General features: G+C 51.5%; 1 protein-coding gene across 7 annotated transcripts in view; it reads right to left on the bottom strand.

Moving 5' to 3' along the window:
* The window catches only part of ATP9B (ATPase phospholipid transporting 9B), a 251,414-nt gene that overhangs the window by 26,888 nt on the left and 202,734 nt on the right, over positions 1–21,792 (bottom strand). For all 7 annotated transcript variants that reach the window (XM_078060152.1, XM_036068816.2, XM_078060154.1 and 4 more), the window contains 4 exons: positions 5,647–5,808; positions 4,863–4,955; positions 921–1,004; positions 496–666 (listed from right to left, as the gene is read on the bottom strand). In XM_078060152.1, the coding sequence (XP_077916278.1) occupies positions 496–666; positions 921–1,004; positions 4,863–4,955; positions 5,647–5,808 (510 nt within the window). The remainder of the gene's footprint in view (positions 1–495; positions 667–920; positions 1,005–4,862; positions 4,956–5,646; positions 5,809–21,792) is intronic.

Below are 21,792 nucleotides of genomic sequence, written 5' to 3' on the forward strand. Positions count from 1 at the left end.
AGGTGGACACTCAGCCTCAAGTCACAGGGCCTACGGGGACCCCAGCAACGAGAGCAAAATGAGCCGATACAGCGGAGCTGAGGGACCCTCGCGGTAACATCTGGTTGTGAGCAGAAAGCTCTAGAGCATGAGGGAAGCACATCCTGCGTGAGAGCCAAGGTCTTCCGAGGCCTGGATTGTCCTGAGCTCACACCTGATGGATGCCCAAGGCCACAAAACTCTCGAGGGACAAAGCTGGGTGGTGGGTGAGTCTGAGACCCTGGTGGGCAGGAATGGGGCAGGGTTGGGGCAGGGCGGGGCAGAGAAAGGCAGGGGGGACTGCTGCTAGTGACAGGATGATTTGGGCATCCTCTGGGGCAAGTGGCAGGTGGAGGTCCCAGGCGACTTTCGGGGGCGCTGGCCTGGGTGAGGCTGGTCCGGGGGACATCCCAGGAGGAGGAAGCTGGCCGGCGCGTCCAGGACAGCAGCAGTCCGTCGCGAGGGCCGGCACCGTACCTTGATGCCCGCGTTCCGCAGCATCTCCAGGGTGGGCCTCACGTCGGCCTGCAGCTGGTCTTCCACCCCCGTGAGGCACAGCAGCTCCATCTCCCGCTCCAGACTCTCCACCACCGCAGCCACCTTGAGCGCCCTGTCGTGGATGCTCAGCTTGGCCTGACTGTAGCGGCTCTGAGGACAGACGGGGGGTGCGGGTCACCCCGGGGCACGTGGGGGCACGGAAATCTGCCCCATCCCAGAAGCCTGTCTGCGTCGGGGACACACCCCTTTCCCAGCAGACTGCAGGAGACGGCCCGGTGCTCCGGGGCAGCCAGGCTGCTCCAGGTTGTGTGCGTGTCCACACCAGCAGCTCGCACCCACGTCAACGGGGACGTGCCTGAGGGGTGGATGCCCATGGGGCAGAAGGGGCTGGACAGTCGGCTCACCTCGAAGTCCTGGTACTGCTCTTCTGTCAGCGCCCTCTTGGCGACCACGAGGGTGCGCAGACCTTCCCGGGCCATGTTTCCACACTGGAAAAGGAGATGCAGGTCACATGCGACCCCCAGGTGCTGACCGCGATGGGGACAGGCACCTGTGGCGCTCGCCGATACTGCGCCGTGGTCAGGGCGCTGCCCCCCCGGGTCCGTCACTGCGCCTGAAGCTACCCACAGTTTCTCAGTGCGCCTCCTCCCGCCGAGGTTTGGTGGAGCACGCGCGGGGCACATGGCTCATCCCGCGGACATGCCCTGTGATCACAGCCCCGCTGGAAGGATGGCTCGGCTCCCCTAATCTCCGCGGGCGGGCGGGCGGGCACGGGGCAGCTCTCAGACAACAAGCACGCTGCTTTCCCACATTCGACAAGACTTTTCAAAAACGGTCTCACGAGCAAGGTCTACACCAGGCTGTACACAGCAGCACGAGAAGTGTGGATGCTCGGTGCCGGGGTGGGAGGGGCACGGTGTGCAAGAGGGAAGGCCTCACGTGGCAGTGCAGTGGGGGGAGGGGAAGACCCCGAGGGTCCTTGGGCTTCATGCTGGGGTCTGGATCCTCTCCTGCAGGCAAGTGGCCCGTAGCGAGGTCTGAGGCCCAGGCGTGCATTAGGAAACAAGAAGTGGAAATGCATTCAACAAGTATGTGGAAAGATATCAACTCCACTCACAGAGAATGCACCAAAATACCCGTATTTTTCAGCCGTTAGAGGAAAAACTAGGCAGTTTTAGTTGATGAAGGGGGAGAGAAACAGCCTGATTCTAGGCTGCTTACAGGACTGGTGCCAACCTGCTGGCAGGTAATGGGCTGGCGCTCTGCCCCGCACTCGCAGAGGAGGCTCGCCTGGGCTCCTTGGTGGCCGGCGGCCACGGGGCCACTCCGGGGACAGGGCCCGGAAGCTCTCCGCTCATGCGCACACACTGACGGGCGCCGAGGAGCCTCGCCCGAGGTGGTGCACACAGCGGTACCGTGCCGGCAGAGGCCGAGGCACACGCCGGTTCTTCGGAGCCCTGGGCCCCCGGCGCCGCTGCCTCCCGTGACGGTGCGTTCTCCCTCTCGGGCTGCACTGATGGGGCGCTGCCGCACGCGTCAAGCCTGCTGAGGCCCTCACAACGCGTGCCGCGGAAACGTGTGAGCGCCGTCTCTGCGGGCCGGGAGCAGCCCTGCGCGGCGGGCAGCTGTCTCACCCCCAACATAAGCCTCTCCGGGGCACCGCGAGGGCCGGGGAGGAGGACGCGTGCAGAGGGCCAAGCATCCTGGGCTGGTCACCGTCCTCAGACTCCGAGGTGAGCCAAACAGGACTGTGTCCCCGGCGCCCATGTCCCAGAGGGCCCCCAAGTGAAGAGGAGGAAGAAACAGGGAGAGAAAGAGTCCCGGGGAGAAGACACAGTGGGGCCCCAAGGGAGGCCCTGGCTGCCCGGCCGGTGGGGACAGACACACACACACACAGGAAGTCTGATGACCCGGAGCTGCCCGGGGTATGCCCAAGCTGAGAACGTCAACAGCAGTATTTCAGAATGATGGTTTTCATGAAAAACAAAGTTTAAAAAACGTGAACGCTAAGCTATACCATTCTCTGAAGCCACAGTGTCTACACATTAGGAATACTACCACCAACTAGCCAAGGCTTATCCAGGCTGTGGGCGGCTCCTGAGAGCCCCTTCAGCTCTTTCTTGTTGATTCTTAAGTCTCAGACTCCGAGGAACTATTTCACATTCGGACTTTAAAGCCCCCAAATGCAGCACGGGCAGCCGGTTCTGGCAGATGGTGTAGAGAGCCACGGTGGTCAGTGTGCTCTGGACGTGGGAGTCTTTCAGGGCCGTGGCGGGGGCTCCAGCCTGGACCACAGCCCTGCGGTGCAGGTGTTCTGGGCAAGGCTGCTGCCAGGACCCCCAGAGACAGAAGGAGGGTCTTCTGAAGCACTTTTAGCAAACACCAAGGGGCACGGGACTTTACATTAGAGCCAGACAACAGCCAATCAAAATCGGTGTTTCCCGAGTACACTTCAAGATGCACACCAGATGCTGGAGTCACGCATCTAAGCAAATACGTGCCAAACAAACCAATGAGCTGCTTTTTTGTTAATGACAAGGAGATGGAGTGACTAGGAAGCTCGGACATGCAGCGCGTCCCCCGCGTATGCGGGCGTGGACGGGCAGACGGCCACTGAGGGAGCCGTGACCTGGAGCGTCCCAGCTGCCACGCACTGAGAATCAGAGGCCTGAGCGGAAACGCCACGCCCCCAGACTGACCGACCGTCCAGACACGACTCTGCACACGACTCTGCCTGCCCGGCCACGTGCCCAGACCTCCTCCCCCGCCGTCCCTGGGGGCAAAGGCTGGTGCTTGCACATACCTGCACCTCTCTCGAGGCGGGGCGCTCGGGTCTAACCAAGCTCACCCCTACTACACCTGCCTGCAGAATGTTAAAATCTCTGCAAACACAGAGTATAAACTACTCCTTCCTTCTGAAATCCTAACCGTCTGGCTGACAAGGGCTGCAGCACGCAGACCTGCCCAGCTCCCATCTCACACACACTTGGGGACAGCAGAGCGCTAGTCCCTGCACCCCCTCACGCCGTCCCCGGTCCCCGGTCCCGACCCGCGCCACACACCTGCACGAAGAGCAAGGAGGCCGAGTGCCCGAGCACCTCTCGCATCCGGGACCTGGTCACTCCACGTCTGCGCACAGTGAGGGTTTTACAGAATTGGCTCTGGGACGTGCTGAGTAAAGTGCTGGTGGCATGTGTTTGTTTTAATTCGTGGAGAATAAAAGTTTATAGTCAAGAATCCAACGTGGGGAGCTTGCTTGAGACAGAGGAGCTCCGTGCACGCTCAGGCTCCCAGAACACGCTGGGTTTTTTGTGTTTGTGTTTGTGTTAAATAAGGTAAAGGCTTTCAGACTAATAGTATTCCAGCAAAGACATGCGTGGAGGATCAAAAGATTCATCTAAGGGAAGAAAATGTAACGCTGGGAAAATAAATGCACAAAGGATTTTTAATAAAGTTATCTTTGTGAAAAACAATCTGACATTATCTGTCTGTTGCAAGACATTTATTGATTTGACCTCAAAAAGCTAAATAAATTAAACAAGTATTTTATAATTAATTACACATCATTATGACCAAAAGTAATTTTTATGGCATTTTACTAGGTCTTCAGGGAATTTAATTTATTCATGTGCCTGATTAAATCCAAGTGCCTGAAGGAGCTATTGATTCATATTGCCAATACTGCTGTGGACGTGGGGGTGCGTGCGGCCCCCACCCTGACCGACCGTGCCTGCGCCACGACGGGGTGACCCGTACGTAGGACAGAGGTTCAGTTTTACTCTGAAATCCAACTTTTCTGTTAACACAGAAACAAACAGACAATAAAATAACCTCAAGAGGCTAAATATAAATCCTATCTCTTCAGGGAGAATTTGATGAAATGTAGGATTGATCATATTTGTATCCTTTTTTCTATTTTTACAGTGAATCCTACACACAAATTAGAATGACATTAAAATCCTAATTAAAATCTTGCAAATAACATAGGTTACAAAATAAATATATTACAATATAACTTTGGTTGTATATGTAATATTATTTTAGAATTTTTAGTGAATGATTAGTAATGCTATCTTTTCACTAATATGAACAAAATATTATTAATAAGGACCTACTTATATATCTACACGCAGTCACACAAAAACCAAAAACAGTAGTTGTTTATACAGAAAGTAAGCTATTTATAATTAAATAGAACTCCTGTCCTTCCTACTTCACGAAGTTGACAGGAACCGGGATCACTTAAAGTAACATGGTGGAAAAGCAATACCGTCTGGTTAAGAGGTGGTGTCGTATCTCCCCCAGGGACGGCGTGCACCGTGTGCAGGGCGGCAGGCGCAGCTTACCTCCTCCTCCAGCCAGTCGTTGTACTGCACGATGGAGGACATGGCCACGTCGGCCCCCTTCATGTAGAAGGTGATTTCTGCAGTGGACTCGTCCTGGGACAGAAGGAAACACAGGCACATTCAGGCCACGCTGCTGCCGGGAGTAACGGCCGCGTGAACAGAAACCCACCAGGGAACGCAGTTCTCCCTGAACCTATCTGCAGTGAGCTACCCAAATAGTTTTCTACGCAGGGCAACGTCCGCCCCTGGATGTTCAGGCAGACAAGACCAAGAACATAAATGCAGATCCTGAGATGTTGTGCTGAGGTTGTGGAAACAAAGTCCGACTGCAAGGTAAAGGTTAATTCTCTCAAATGTTCACTGCTTCATTGATAAGCTTTCCTTGGTTAGCCAACTTCCAAGATATGTTTCTGGTATTTGCTAAGAAAATTTAATAGAGATGCACGTCAGCAACTCTGTCGTCATGAATCATTCCCCAGCACAGCTCCTTGGCATGCTGCTGCTGTTGGAAACAAAACAGACAGCTTTAGCTGATTTCAAAAATTAATCGCTAACACCTTTTACTTGCTCTGCCTTTGTCGTCTTAGAAGAGTTACCTTAAATCACTACCGCTGGGGCCTCACTAGCTTCTCAGTATAAATTCTTAGTTTAGATCTGATTTCAAAAATGAGCAAGAAGCACAAATCGTTTGAACGAGCAGTGAAAGAGAAACACCCTGAGTCTCTAGCATGGTGTGTACAGCGAGCCACGCGCAAGCCCGAGGGAACGCGAGCGGCAAGTCTACCCGGATGATGACCCCCATGCGCTTGCTCTCCGAGGTGAACGGGAACATCTGCAGGATGCAGTAGGTCAGGATCTGGCCACTGGGGGTCCTCAGCTGCATGGAGGCGAGGTCTCTGCTGACCAGGGTGAGGCCGACGCTCTCCGTCCACTGCACCAGGGCCACCTGCGGGAGACCAGCGAGACGTGAGGCCACGCGCTCCGCAGGAAGGGAAGCAACAGGCGAGCGGTGGGACAGCTCGCCCACACCAGCCGCTTCCAAGGCCTCCACAAGAGCGCTGCGGGGGCTGTGACCGCGTCGGGCACTTCGTTAACAACATTAAGGCTAAAGGACCAGCGCTGTGAGAGCCCCTGGTCGCACCTTCCAGCAGAACAGCCATTACTGATCACGCTTCTGGGGCTAGTGTGTTTACGTGCTGCCCAGAGGCCGGCTGCTAAGATCCGGACGGAGCGCCGCTGCCAGGGACGCCCAGCCCCCCAAGTGTTTCCGGGGGCCTCGCAACGCCACGTCCCTCGTGTTTTCCTGCTCTTCCTAAAATAAGAGCTGAGCGGGTGACTGAGGACAGCGCACGGGTCACCTGAACGTCTGAGAAGTCGGAGCCCAGCTGCCCTGGGCACGGAACCCTGCTGGCCTCTTCCGTCACGGGGAGAACGCAGCGCATGCTGTTCTGGATCTGAAGGACCAAACCTCCCTGGCAGCACGCAAACACGGAAGTGCTCTCATTTATGGTTATTTAGTGTTCACTATTAGGATGTGAGAATCATGAACAGAAGAATAATTTTCAAGGTTAATTTACGAACAGTATTTTCATGACAGTGTTTTCTGGAAAAAAATCAGTTTGCCTTTAAAAGCCATCTCAGGACAAGAGATTCCCCAGTTGGCACGAGGTCTGCTGACCCCACGCTCAGCAAGGACGGCCACACACGCAGAAGGCAGCACTCGTCCTGCCCCCCCTGCCCAGCTCCCCCTTGGGGGCCAGCGCCGGGCCTCCTGTGACGGTCTCTCCCTGGCCGAGCGCCGCATCCTTGCTTGCGATTTTATTCCCCGCCCACGCGTCCAGCACTCAACCCAGGGTTGCAGAAATCAAGTCCTTCAGTAGCATCGTGGGTTCTGTCTGGTGAGCAGAACTTTACTGCTGAGCCTCAGCGTCCACCGCCAAGTCATGTGAGGACAGGCTGCGATAAGGCTCGGCAGCTCTGGCTTCGAGGCGGGACCGCTCAGGTCACCCCCCATCCCCGTTCCTCATCTGTACGGTGGTGGCGGCCGGGCCACCTCGCAGGACCCCACGCACGTGAAAGTCACCAGGGACGCTCAGCACATCTGGGTCGATGTTAGGGTTCTACCCTTCATCCTCTCTCACAGATGCCATCCGAGATGTCCCCAGCAACGCCACGAAGGCCAGGAATCCCTTTTAAAGTGGGGCTTTCTAGGTAGTTCCCGCAGTTCTAACTACCGGAAGGTTCCAGCACAACCGTCAACCGAGGGTGAGGAGATGCTTGCTGTTTTTAATGCTTCCACCTTGACCCAGTGCCACCCCGTGGAGGCCGGGAGCATCCGAAGATAATAAGGTAGGAAAAATTGAAGTGAAATATTTCCTAGGACTACAGAGAGGTTTCGTGGGCTGCGGATGTTCTGAACACAGCTGAGGGCATTACCCTGCATCATTCTGGGCCCTGCTGGCAGGAACAATCACGGGACACCGGAAACGGCCACGCTCCACGGGGCTGGCTGTAAAGGGATCCCCAACAGACCACTCGGTCTCCTTTACTGGGGAGCCTTTATTTCCCCAGTTGTGAGCACCTCGCAAAGGAACCAAACAGACACGTATGGCTACTGTTCTAGGACAGTAAAGACATATTTATACAGTTTACAATTTCACTTCATTTTATAAATACTCAATGCATCAGAATTCACCTGGCAGAAATTTCTCATCTAAAAAGTTTGCATAGGGAGTAAGCCCATAGTAAGTGGAATAGCAGGATTGAGAGTGACATTGTAGTATTGATCCTGTATTTTTGATTTCTTCCGAGACAGAGTCAGAAATGCATTCCTATAAAAAAAGGCATAAAGGGATCAAAGCACCTTGCTCCCCCTGGCTCCTCATCTGAAGCCCAGTGCCATCCTCGAGGAGCAGACCCAAGGCGGCCCATCGTGGACGAGCTGCCCAGCGGTGCTGCGTTCCCTCAGCGCCGGGTGCATGGGGGGAGGCTTCCTACCCTGCTTGTCTGGCCCCACTGCCCACGCCTGGCCTCCCTGCCTGTCGCTGGGCACAAGTCTGCTTGCTGAGGTAGGAACAGCTATGTACAGTGTGCAAATTTCTGCTCCTCAATTTTCCCTTTAAAGATACAAGTTTCATTTAAGTTAATAAAATCATACTATTAGCTGACCTATAAATTCAAGACAGCAAAATGTTACATATTAGATTGCCAACCAGTGAGATCTAACGGTGTAGAATTCTCATCTTGCTGTGAGCAACGCCATGCAATCAGCTCTGGCATCTAGGAGAGCGCCGTCCACACGCGCTGGGCCAGGCCCGCCCACGAGGGCGTCTGCACAGACACCCCGGGTCAGGGGGTGTTCCCACGGTCTCACTGAAGGGAAAATTCTGACGTTGGGCCTTTCCTGCTGTGTCCACCTTGACCTTCTGTGTGCCTGGAGCGGCCTGGACACTACCAGGTGTCCTTACCCAGAACCACTGATCAGAGACAATGTGCTCAAAAGGCTGGAAGACTGAGTTTAAAGAGCTAAGGCAAAACTTGAAACAAGAATAAGCCCAAAGCCCTGAATCTGTACAATATTTGGGCTGGTCAGACCATGCCTGACGTGCTGGATTTCCTCTGCTGCATTTCGGGAGCCTGCTGTTCTAGGAACACCCAGCATCTTACCTTTATAAATGTGAAGCCCCACTCTCAATGTGTAATTGATGCCTCTCCCCTTTTTCTGGGAAATAAAGGAAATGAGCAAATTTTTACTTTTGTCTATTTTAATTAACTGTTTCAGTAAGATCTCTGCTCTCCCTTTCCAGAAGATAAATTAGACAAATAGTAACAACTTGAATGTTTATGTTTGTCAAATACTGTGAGAAACTGCTGTCTAGAAATGTTTTGCTGGAAAACAGTGAAGGACCAAAGCTGCCTCAGATAGGGTCACTCAGTCAGGAGAGCACGCTGTGACCCCTCACCTCTGCCGGGGAGTGAATGCAAGGTCAGCACACTCCCCTGCGTAGGGGCAACAGCCTGACTCTGCGGCCTGCTGGGCCTGTGCTTCTGGGGGTGACCTCCGCGCCACGGGAACGAGCCCTGGGAACGGGCGGCCAGCTACACGTGGTCGGCACCATCCCTGTGCTTTATGGAGGGGCGCTGGTCTCGTGGTGTCCCCTTGACCTGCAGGGCTGGAAACGAAGGTCAGCCACGTGGGGGTCACCCGCGTCTACACGAATGACCCCCAGTGAAAACCCTGGACGCCAGGGCTCAGGTGGGTTTCCTGGGTTGGCAGCACTCCGCGCATGTGTCACATCATTGCTGCGACGAGTGAGTGCTGTCCACAGGACCCCCGGGGAGGGACCCCGGCCTGGGCACCCCTTCCCCTGGTCCCACTGGTCCTCTTGTGCTCATCGCCGCGAGGTGAGTCTGACGGCTGCGCAGTCCTGCTGGTGAACCCGGGCTGGAAGAAGGTCTTGCGGACCCCCAACTGCAGCGCGCGTCTGACCGCGTGCAGAAGACCTGTGTACCGAGCACCAGCGCCCCCCCCAGCTGAGCCTCCCCAGGACCAGTGGGCCCGACCAGGTCAGGAGAGGGAACTCCAGGTTGGGCAGAGAACGGAAAAGCCGCGTGGAGATGCCCGAGTGTTACTTGTCACTGCCTTGGGGAGAGAGGAGAAGAAAAAAATCGCCTTTTGACTGGATTCGGGATTTTCCACTGCTTTTTAAAATTAAGTAAAGCCATCTAGAAAGGCAACATCTCTGGTCCTAGAAAGGATCTGCGTGTCTGAATCGGGGTGACTGGGGCCACAAGTGGAGACTGTGAGTTCGACGCGGCAGAACTGAAGGCAGGCAGGTCCTCCCACGGCAGCGAGGACCCAGCGGCCTAAGTGTTTACGTGTTCTCAGGCCCCCACTCAGCACCAGACGATGGGACAGCCCCGCAGGGGTGGACACGCCCCCCGCAGGCGAAGGGTGGTCTCCGTGGCCCACTACTGCCTGCGGTGGGGCATCCGTGGCGGCCTCCCAGGGTGCAGACGCTCCGCAGGCTGGGTGAGCCCCGACTCCAGACCCATGCACCAGGAGTGCTCTCAGGCGGCTCTTTTCTACTCCTCCCCACGGGCCACCCCCCCAGGCTCCACGCTGGGTGGTTTGTTTGCAGCCAACAGTAACACGTGGGGGCTGTCTTGCTCCTGAGCTGAGCGGCTGGGTCACATGGGAGTCCAGCATCCTGTAGGCGAGCGGACTGTTGAACAGTGAGTCACTGTGCGGCTCAAATTAGAGCTCGCCATCTCTGGCTTTCCAGCGTGCTACCTGAGCTCCTCAAGTTTGCCAAGATCCTAAAACCACGTATGGCTAATACAGCACTATAACCTGGAGCACCAGCGATATGCTCTAAACTACAGTACTACAAAAAGACACGCGGCCGTCAACAGGAAGAGCACATCCAGAAAGGGCAAGCAAACAATTCTGCAACTCACTTCAGGTGGAAAAGGAAATGCACACTGGACACGTTTCCTATAAAACCTCGCTATAAAGTGCCAACGACCCAGGACTCCCCAGGTGAAATGTTGAACGTCCACTGTGAAAGTGGGACTATTACACTCTGACGGTAAACTGCATGCTTCTGTGGACGCCCCGTCACCTCCTCCGCGCCCCACCAGGCGGGTTCAGCAGTCTACACTTGTGGACTCACATCTGTTTACTACGTACTTCACGACCCGTTCCAGGCAGCAGCTCCTAACAGAGCCCGTCTAGTGGCTTACACCCGGCCAGCGGGCCACGCCAACTGTTAATGATCATCATTCTGAGGACTAACTCTCTACATAACGCCAACCAGAAGAGAAGTATAAACTTTTTCACAAGATAGATGCTTTAACTGCTGTTCTGACGCAAGCTGCTTAGTGGTGGGAGGCTTCTTTTGGGTGCCACAAAATCAAACATTTCTGGACGGGCCTGTAAACAACCCCAAGGGATGGACGCGGACATGCAGTACTTGCGGCGGGCTTCCCGCCGACGTGCTCAGTACCTGCCCCCGGAGTCAGACACGTGGCTACGAGCTCGCAGTGAAGGGCGGACAGTGTCCTGTTCCTGAGCTTCACCACCTCGACTCAGAGCACGCTGGGCGCGAAGCGGGCCGGGCCAGAACCCGCACAAACTCTGACACAGGGCAGCAGTATTTGTTCAGAGAGCCTCCTAGAGTAACTTCCATCTAGTGCTATTAAATGTAGAAATTAAAGGAAAGAAAATGTCAAGGGCATTGACAGTTTGACTCTATTTTCCTCCTCAAGACATTTAAGCAATTAAAATTACATACTTTGCGAAAGCATGAAAGCCGCGCTCGTGTCTAACGAACGGCACGGCTACAAAGTGTGAAGCGGCTCGAGTGACGACAGCATGAACTCAGACAGCGGATCCCTGCCGTGCTGGAAGGCCGCCGTGCAGCTTGGGCCTACGGGAGGCAGGCTTACGGCGCTGGACGCCAGGCTGCGAGCGAACCCGCCGGCCCACTCGAGCCGCTGCCCGTCCCAGGTGTGCGTTCAGGGCTGTGTTGGCGAGCCCGCCTGCCACCCTCTCTCCATCCACTTCCGCAGGCTGTGTCTCCCGCCCCCGCCCCTCCGGAAGGCTCCGCGGATGGCCTGAGGGGCTCCTGTCCTGGCCCCCTCCCACTCTCCCCTTCATCCGCCTGTCCCCTCCGCTGCGGCACTCACTACAACACGCACACGTCGACAGGTCTGCTTACGTGTCACCTTCTACACCCGAACCCGCAGTGGTTCGAGTACCTCCGTGCCTGAGGCCCCCGAGCTCTACCGGGCTCACTGCGGTGCGTTCGGGGCCAACACAAACCTTCCTTCAGTAAGAGAGAACTCATAACCTCTTACCTGGAGTGGAGGGCTGACGGGTGCCTACGACACGCGCCGAAGCGTAAACGGGACAGTCCAGAGCACCTGCTCGTGAGCGGCACGCCCCCGGGTGCCCAGCATCACTGGCCTGGGGTCTAAGCAGTGTCTCTCTCCCCCTCAAATGGCCAGTCTACCTTTCAGCCAGTTCTTGCCCCACAAAATGCCAGTCACTTGACAGACGCACGGAGCCTCACTATTCCTATGGTTTTACAGTCCATACCTCTTCTTGGTGGTGCCGTTCGGATCTCTTGCCAACGTTTGAATTGGGGGGGGTTCTCTTGTTAGCAGGTTCTGAGAAGTCTTCACGTATTTTGGTTTCCACTCATTGATCAGATATGTATTTCACAAACATATTCTGCAGATCGGTGGCTTGTCCTCGTCTTAATGGCGTCTCTGAACAGTGTGATGTTTACCATCAGGTCCAATCCATCAACTTCTTCTACAAGCTGTGCTGTTTGTGTCCCACGAAATCAGTCTGACTCAAGCCTAGAGACTTTCTTCTAGAAATTTTATACTTTTAGGTTTTTCATATGTCCGTGACCAATTTAATTCTTTTAAAGATTTTGAGAGAGAGCGACAGAGAGTGAGCACAAGCGGGGAGGAGAGGGAGAAGCAGGCTCCCCTCTGAGCAGGGAGCTCGACTTGGGGCTTGATCCTAGGACCCCAGGATGATGACCTGAGCTGAAGGCAGACGCTCAACTGACTGCGCCACCCAGGTGCCCCTTGACTTAATTTTTGTACACGGGGAGAGATACTAGTTGAGGCTTTGCGTATGACAGTCCCGTTGTTCTGGGCATCATTTCTTCAAGCATCACCCCCTCTGCACTGAACCTCCTTGGCAGGAAATCAGTCGGCACCTCGGCAACAGAAGGTCTTCCAGTCCGTGAGCATGACGCACCCTCACACACAGGCCCTCTTCGACTCTCCTTCACTGTCTCAGTGCTGACAGCACACAAATCCTATGCATGTTTAGTTAGATCCATCCTTAAGTATTTCATGTGCTTTTGGTGCATTATAAATGGTACGTTAAAAAATCTCAATTTGTAATTGCTCACTGCTAGTATATAAAAATACAAGTAAGTTTTGTATAAGGGTGTTATGATGTGCTATCTTGGTAAATTCACTTCTTAAACATTACCATTTTTTTTTTTTTTTTAGTAGAGCCTTTGGGATTTTCTATGGAGATAATCCTATCCTCTACCAAAAAAGACAGTTTTATTTCTTCTTCTCCAGCTTGTATGCCTTTCATTTCTCTTTTCTTGTGTTAGTGCCCTGGCTAGTTCTGTGTGGAAAGAGAGGACGCCTCCTCTGCCTGCTCTAAACATTAGAAGGAACTTACCCATTGTTTCCTATGAAGTATCGTGTGAACAGCAGGATTTTTCAAAGATGTCCTTATTAACTTGCACAAACTCTTTTACTCCTAGTTTACTGAGAGATTTTATCAGAAACAGACGCTGGATTTTTGCCAAGTGTTTTTCCCCGTGAAGCTCCTGCAACGATCATATGGATTTTCCCCTATAGTCTGTGGGAAATTACACTGATCGATTTACACTGTCAAACCAACCTTGCATTCCTGGGGCAAGCTCCACTTGATCAGGATGTTATCTTTTTCACCTCCTGTTGGGCTTTACCTGCCCCCCCTCTGTGGGATTTCTGCACCCATGCTCCTAAGTGATTTGGTCTGTAGCTCTCTCGTGATGCCTCTGTCTGATACTGCTGTCAGTTTAACACAGACAAGTGTTCCTTCCCCTACTGTATTTTGGAAGAGTTTCTATAGAATTGGTATTATTTCCTCTTAAATGCTTGGTTGAATTCACCGGAAGCCACCTGGGCCTGGATGTGGGAAGGTATGCGATTGCAAATCACATTCAATTAGATACAAGGCTTGAGACTGCTTGGGTTTCCAGTAACTGTGAGGAGCTGGGGGGAGGGAGGGGCGTCACCGGTACAGGCATAAAAATACAGCCCTGCTCTGCTCTGATGGGTCATGGAGGCCTAACAGGGGTGAGGGGTTTCTAGGACTCAAGACTACGGACTCCTGGCACAGTGCTCTTCACAGGAGGTTCTTCCGTGCTGGTAAAACGTAGATTCGCAGAACAGTCTAATATGAACATGTGTACCTACTTAACTGATTAAGCAACATACACTGCAACCTTCACATTTACTGAAATTAACTGTTTTTAAAACAGATCAATCAGAATGTTTCATTCTGCAGATTTAGTTTCAGTAGGTTTGGAAGAAATCTAGACATTGGAGGGTTTAAAACTCCTCAGATGTTTCTGAAGGGGAGCCAGGGCTGACAATTACCTGAACAATCAGTGAGGACACCTCTTTCAGAATCTATTAAAAGACTGATGTAGGTAAAGCATTAATAACAGTGCTTTGAAGCATAGCTTTAAAATTAGCTGTTTTTTTCCCCACAGGACATATTTCTACTTAAGTTCATGATTAAATATTTTTATTGTTGTGGCTTTGTGAATGGGACATCGTCTTCAATGTAGCAGGTGGTTGTTGATATATAAGAAAGTATGAGTTTGTGTATTTTTATTGGGGTCTCCTGAATGATGATTCTTCGGTTGCCTAGATGCAGTCATGTCATGTCTAAGCGGTAATTTTATTTCCTTGTAATAACGGTAATGACTTTTTTCTGACACACTGTCTGGATAGAACATCCAGGACAGTATGAAATGGTACTGCAGTTAGCAGACATCCTTGTTTTATTCTTCACTTGGGACGGTTGTAGAGTTTAGCTGGTGTGATGGTGAGTATTGATTTAAGACTGGCATCATGAATCATGCTAAGAAAGGACCTCTCTATTTTGCATTGACTATTACTGGATGTGGAGAGGGGCCTAGTTTGTTTGTTTTGATCCAGGAATGGGTACTGAATTTTAACTTAAATGCCTTTTTTAAGGCACTCACTAATGGAAATGAGATTATCAAGTGATTTCTGACTCCTACAGAGCCATGCTAATGTATTTCCTAGTATCATTCTTGTATTCCTAGGAAAAATGCTACTGGGTCATGGTCTTTCAACATACTGCAGGTTTGTGGGGACTACAGGATTTCTGTCTCTATGGTCATAATATTCATCTGTAAACCTCTTTCTTACTGTGTGTATATTTATGTTATCTTGATCAGATTTTAGAATTTAGAATTAAGTTGGCTTCATGAAATGATTTAGAAAACTTTGGAATATCCTCCTTGTTCCAGAAAAGTTTTGTGTTGGATTAATTTTGCACTTAGTTTGCACTCACTAGTTTGTATTAGTTTATATTAGTTACGATCTTTGCCAACAATTTCTGAATTTATTGCCTTCTCAATCATTACTTTTTGTTCTCCTTACCTTTTCTTTCTCCTACTTTCCTCTGGTTTTGTTTTATCCTTCTGAATTTTTTAGCTGATGCGAGTTCACTTATTCTGTTGGGGAGCACAGCCTCTGGTCTGGTCTGCAAGATGCTCCCGGGTATGTCCTCCAAGGGAAATGCAGTTTCGTCTGCCGCCCCCCACCACCATGCTGCTGGCCGTGCCCTGGGAGCTGGAGCGTGAGCGGGAGTTGTTCAGTGTTTGCACGGACGTTGCTTTGGATCTCTGGCCTCTCCTGACCAGGCTTCTCTTTGGTTGTGTTCTATGTACTAACAGGACATACATACAAAGCCGCTGAGGGCTGGGTAGAAACGGCCAGGTCTTTGGCTCAGAATTATCTCAGGAGCAGGGAACACACAGCCACCTGCCTTCCCCATCAGTGAGGCCCTCTCAGTCAGGCAGAAGGGCGGGGGGGGGCGGGGAGGGGGTGCATGTCTTTTCTTGTCCCCGGGGGATGCTCTCTGTGACGGTGTGGGCCATCTAGCACCCCTCGCCCTGTATCCGTGGCCCACAGAACACGAAATTGTCCTGGTGCTCAGGTAGGGGTTCTTTAGTAAGGCAGTTTCCGGTGCTACTGCTTGACTTGATCTGTTCTGGCAGTTTTGTCAGTACCGGAATAAAACGTGGGGAAAGTGGTTTATCAAATCCTCCGTGTGCGCTGCCATGTTCCTCCGGAAGCTGCTGCCTGATGTTCTAACAGGATGTCATCCTGAGAGATCATTCTCTGAAATGTAAAGATAACTCCAAACTTAAAGGCTTAATACATTTCAAATGACTATTTCCATGACTACTGAGCTTTTAGAAATTTCTAATAATGTAACTACTGACAATAACACAGAGGTAAAATTAATTAAAATGTGAACATAAAAAATATATTTAAGAGGGAGCCTGGGCTAAATCTCATCCACAGGCCACTTAGTAACACACAATCTTTGTCACAGGCAACTTATGTACACATCGCACTTCTCCATGCTAAGTGACCAGTACAGGAAGGTGTTCCAAGGGCCCTTCCGTAGGAGAGAAAACATGAAGCAAGATCTTAACATTAGTCTTTCTCTACAATTCCATTATTCAGAAGCTTCTGTGCCATTACTGAAAAGCTTGGGAGAACTTCCTTTGATCACATTAGCAATGACATACATGTACCTGCCAGGTACAAGCCAGGGATGCCTTTCTCACCAGGCATTTGATAGATCATAACCTGATCACAGACTTGTCTTCATTTTCGAGTGTGGTATTACCATCATTGTTATAACTTTGCAGAATATGAACATGAAATGCAATCTGATCACCTGGAAAACCTGCCGATCAGCAGTCATGGTCGGCTGTGCACGCGCTGTCCGCTGCTCCTGGGAGGAGGCGTCCGTCAGACAGGGGCCCGCCCCCACACGCGCTAACGCAACACCACATTAGCCCCACGCCACTGAGCACGCACAATACAGCGAGCATACAACGGGACACACCCCACCCACGAGAGCTAGCTTTGGGAAACCCCAAAGCAAGGCCATTAAGGACGATATTTACTTCCATATTTAAATAATCCACTTGTGGTTTGGCATAAATTTTAGCTGATTCTTGCAAATAAATGTCCAAGTGAGGAGCTGGTATTTGTACCTGAAAATAATATGTAAACACAGGACGTTCTCGCCACAGTGCAGAGAAGAATATTACCAATAAACAGCTAGTTTTCAGAAGGAAGCAGTCATTAAAAATCATGGCCAATCAGTCTTTTTGGGCCCAAAGGGGCCAGAGGTCTTCAGGGTTTGTGTCACCGTGTGCCCTGATCCCTGGAGCTGGGGACTGCGAGCACCAAAGCTCTGCCCACGGAGCGCATATCCGCTCTGAGGGCTCACGACATTCGGGGTCTCGCACAGGACACACCACAACCGAAGGAGGATGGGTCTTAATTCTGTCCAGGAATTTCCAGGGAACATCTAATGTTTACTAAGCTGCAGTTTGCTATGCTCAGGCTGTGGAGATAAAGCGACAGGCAAGTGAAACTTTCTACTCTCTCAGAGAAAATGAAATATTGATCACTTATCATAAGAAACAGGGACAGGGCATCAGTGGGCTCCACGCGGTGAATACAAGATGAGTTACTGACACGTGGACATTACCACCGCTTGCTACACCTTAAAGTATCACCGATGTTCCCCGATGACACGTCCCAGCAAGTATTTAATGACTGTACCTCAGAGCCTTTAAGGATTTAACATTAACTCCCCCAGAATTTCATTATTTGTATAAAACACTCATTTGTGCACATCTTTAGGTGAGGTAAGAGATCCTTTCTGTTTTCAGGAAAATGAAAATGAAGGCCACTTATGTTGTGAAGAATTACAACTGTGATACCAGGGTCTCAAACAAGAACATTCTACTTAAATTACGTTCTTTCTAAAGATGAAGAGGACACAAGAGCCATAAACACGGAGGGATTGTAAGAGCAGGGTGTTGATGCACAATGGACAAAACCAGTGACGTCTCTGAAATGATAATGTTGCTTATTAACCATACATGTTGTGATAGGTCAAAGCTGAGGTCAAACAGAAAACATCAATTGAGCCATTTCCCTGAATAAAGCTCCAGGGTGCAATATTCTAAGCACTTTATTCAATAAAAAATGCTTTTAAAACGGTGCTTTGGTGATTGGGAAGCATTGCCATCATCCGTCAACCTAACTGCAGCAAAGTTCAATAAGCTAAATAATGAACCATTTAGATTATTTTCCTTGGGCCTTAGGGATTTGCAAACATTGCATCAATAAAGCTCTTTAAAAATTATGATGAACTCTATTTTCTTCATTTTCAGATTTAAAATATGTGTTAGGGATTTTTTTTAAGATTATTTAAATGGGCTGCTACTTTTAATCATTGTCCAATCTCCAAAGTAGAAAGAAATTTTAAACAAGGAAAAAATTCAATTATAAGATTAGCAGTTTCTATCTGATTCTGGTAATCTTGGAATTGATGAGATCCCTCTCTATTGTGAATACCTAATTTAAGATTTAAAAAGTGTTATGAGTTATATAAAAACATAAAGATGAAAAATTCCATGTATTTTCAATAAAATTTATATTTAATTTTGGCGGGTAACAAGGTAAATATGTAATATAGTATTTTTACAACTTCTAATAAAATTTTTCTTGAGAAACATCTGTGGTCTCAGTTTCCTAGGCTTAAGACTGGGGAAATAGTTCTTTTTCAATATATAATCACATGCAATTTTTGAGAATTTCTAGAATGTTATATAATACAGAAAAAAATGTGTTCAACCCTTTCTTTGTATGAGAAGGAACGTGGTCCGTTTCCTTTAAAGGGCCGGGACCAGGGGCCCACATCTGTTTCAAAGCATACAGTGGAATGCTAAGATGGCCATTTATACATCATCTAAATCTTAGCTCTTCCTCTTAGCACTTTCTCCTAGATTTCCTATGACCAAATAAAAATACGTGCTACATACACGATTCCCAAAGCCGCACGCAGTTTGGCCACAACAGATGTCTCCGTATTTATTGGTCAACACAATCTACAGTGTACCAGTGGTGCTAATGAAGTCCCGTCCCCCGACCAGCAGACTCCAGACCAAGCACACCGAGGAGGAGAGCCGGAGAGATGGCGGAACTGGGCCTCCCCACGCGCCCCGTGCCCGCCTCCCCGTGCGTGATGAGCCGGCTACCCTGCGCAGCTCCTCAACCACCTGCCACACCGCGGCCAGTCCCAGTGTTCACAGGCCGCGCCAGCGATCCTGAGAAGAGCTGGGTGACGCTGGGACTCCACAGCGATGGGGATTCACCATCACAAGGTCATCAGGCAGCAGAACGGGGAAAGACCTTTTACTGCGAGACTCGAGACTCGGCCTGGCTATGGACTCCAGGGCTCTGGCCCCTGCTTGAACATCAAGGCCTGATATTCCCAGGAAACTGGTTTCTAGATAAATACCACGGACAGCTCCCTCCTTTCTGCCCAAGGCAGGGCCGTCCCAGCACCTCCCTGCAGCCTGGGCCTCAAGGGCCCAGCTGAGACCCTCACACCCGCGGGGGGCGGGGGGGGGCGCGGTGGCTGAGAGCTGCACACCCGCGGGGCGGGGGAGGGGGACGCGGTGGCTGAGAGCTGCACACCCGCGGGGCGGGGGAGGGGGACGCGGTGGCTGAGACCCGCACACCCGTGGGGGGCGGGGGAGGGGGACGCGGTGGCTGAGAGCTGCACACCCGCGGGGCGGGGGAGGGGGACGCAGTGGCTGAGAGCCGCACACCCGTGGGGGGCGGGGGAGGGGGACGCGGTGGCTGAGACCCGCACACCCGCGGGGGGCGGGGGAGGGGGACGCGGTGGCTGAGACCCTCACACCTGCGGGGGGGCGGTCCGGGTGAGACCCTCACAGGGCACCAAAGAAGACGAGTCTGAGGAGGCCGAGAGCACCGCCCCTCCCCTCAAACACCTGTGGCATCACGCCATGCCCAAAAGGTGCCGGGTTGACCCACACAAGCTGTTATGAAGGTGACGGTTCAGGATCAAACAGGCTTTGAGATCCTTCTTTGTCTTCAGCCTCTTTCATTCTTTTCAGTTTAATTTAAAAACTAATTATAGGAATAATAAAGTTACTGTAAAAATGTCTAATAGTAATACAACAGGGTTTAAAAGAGTGGAAGTTCCCTCTACCCCAGCCCTGACGAGCCCACTGTCAGCTGGTTGTGAACCAACAAGAGCATCCTGGGTGGGGTGCAGGCAGAGGCGTGGGGAGAAGGTGGGGGGCACGGGAATGACTCGAGCACAGCAACCTGAATGCTTCATGTCTGCGAGGCGCTCTGAGCCCCACGCAAGCTGTGTGACCCGCAGTGTGCCCGGGACACCGGGGGTGCGTGAGGAGGCCTGCTCCAGCTAAATCAGCCCCGACAGAACCGCGCAGTGCAGGGGGCCCAGGGCTGCAGGGGTGTGGCAGGCAGCTGCAGGGGGCGGGGGGGAAGTGTCTCCACGTGAGCGAGCATTGCGGGGAGGCCTGGAGCTAGTGAAACTGGTCTCAGCTTTCCGCGTTTAAAGAAAAACAACTGAACTTTCATCTTTTTGGCTGTTTTTCACCACCGCTAAGCTTTTACATGAGTAATGACATGTCCTAATTTCTAAAGTAGCTTGTTTACTTATCGTGGGCTAACTTCCTGACCAAATCAACAAGACAGTGCCTGTGTAACTACCTCTTCAAAAATAAATCTGGTTTTCAAATAATACAGCGGAGCATAAAGCTTAGTAGAACGCCGAGCGTCTGCTGGTGCACTTCGGGTTCCTTGTCAGTATGAAGTCAGAACAAGGTAACCGGGTCCCAAGTCTCTGTCTCCAGGGTGTGGCCTGCGGGGGGCACTGCGGAGGGACCAGCACACGGGCACCCCACCTGCTGGCCGCGGTGCTTCCCGCACACCACAGGGAGCGCCCAGGGAAGACTCACAAGACTCAGTGGTTCTCAGTTGTGGGGGCCACTCAGTGCGTTTCCAGAATGGAGAAGCACCGGCCCCACACCAGGCCCAGCAATCAGCACTTCTGGAACCGAGCCCAGGTACAGAAAAAGGCAGATACACAAAAAAGACTGAAGAAAACAAAACTGTCAGTCTCCGTGCCGTGCAGACAGGATAAAGGGTGCTGGTGAGCCCCTGTGGCTCCCAGGAGACGGCAGACACAGACTGAGGGCGCCTCTGGGAACGAAACACATCAGGATGGTCGCAAGCAGCTTTCGAGGAATAAACAGGCCGGGCAGGACCGGCTGCTCCCAGCTGCAGGGAAGCAGGACACAAGCCCCTGAGAGCCGGCACCCACAACACACGTCTACACAGTCCTCTCTGCCCCAGGTCCCAAGCTGGCTCTAGCTATGACTCATAGGACGCCTTTCCTAACACGGGAAACTCACAGATGTATCTTCTGACCTCTTAATTAATTTTATTCAGCACGACAAGGACGCTCTTGTCAGTGCTCCAGACTCTGCAGTGCACGTTACGCCCCAGCACCTCAGCGCTCCTGGTTTCACGCCGTGGTTCCCAGCAGCAGCCTGAGGCCCCAGCCCCCCAGCCTCGCCGATGCGGACATCTCAGGGGAAAGCGGCGCGCAAGTTCCCTGCTGGGATGTCACCGGGGCAGAAGGACCGTGCTCTTCTGAAATACTCGTTTATGAGAATCACCGGGCTCCTCGCTCTAAAACATGAGATCTGATTTTTCTTTTTTAAACTGTGATTGACGGTACTTTTTGGGGGTTATTACATGATCCAATTTCATGGAGTATTTAAAGAAGCTTGTTTACTTATATTGCTTCCATGGTCATTGGTTTGATTACAGAATCATCTCAAGAACCTTGAGTACAAGGGAGAGCATAAGAAAACGTTATTTAAAATATACTGGCTGAACAGGAATTGGGCAAATTAATTTAACAATGGCTTTTATCAATCTAAAAATAAAAAAATGGGGGCGCCTGGGTGGCTCAGTCGGTTAAGTGTCTGACTTTGGCTCAGGTCGTGATCCCGGGGTCCTGGGATCGAGCTCTCTGCTCAGCAGGGAGCCCACTTCTCCTCTCTGTTGCTCCCCCTGCTTGTGCGCTCTCTCTCTCTCTCTCTCTGACAAAAACAAATAAAATCTTTAAACAAAATAAAAAAATAAAAATAAAAAAATGATGTAAGGTCAGAAATGACTAATTTGCCACATTTAAGATTTT

Source organism: Halichoerus grypus, chromosome 13 (genome assembly GCF_964656455.1).
Source record: "Halichoerus grypus chromosome 13, mHalGry1.hap1.1, whole genome shotgun sequence".
In the NCBI taxonomy this organism is placed as follows: Eukaryota; Metazoa; Chordata; class Mammalia; order Carnivora; family Phocidae; genus Halichoerus; species Halichoerus grypus.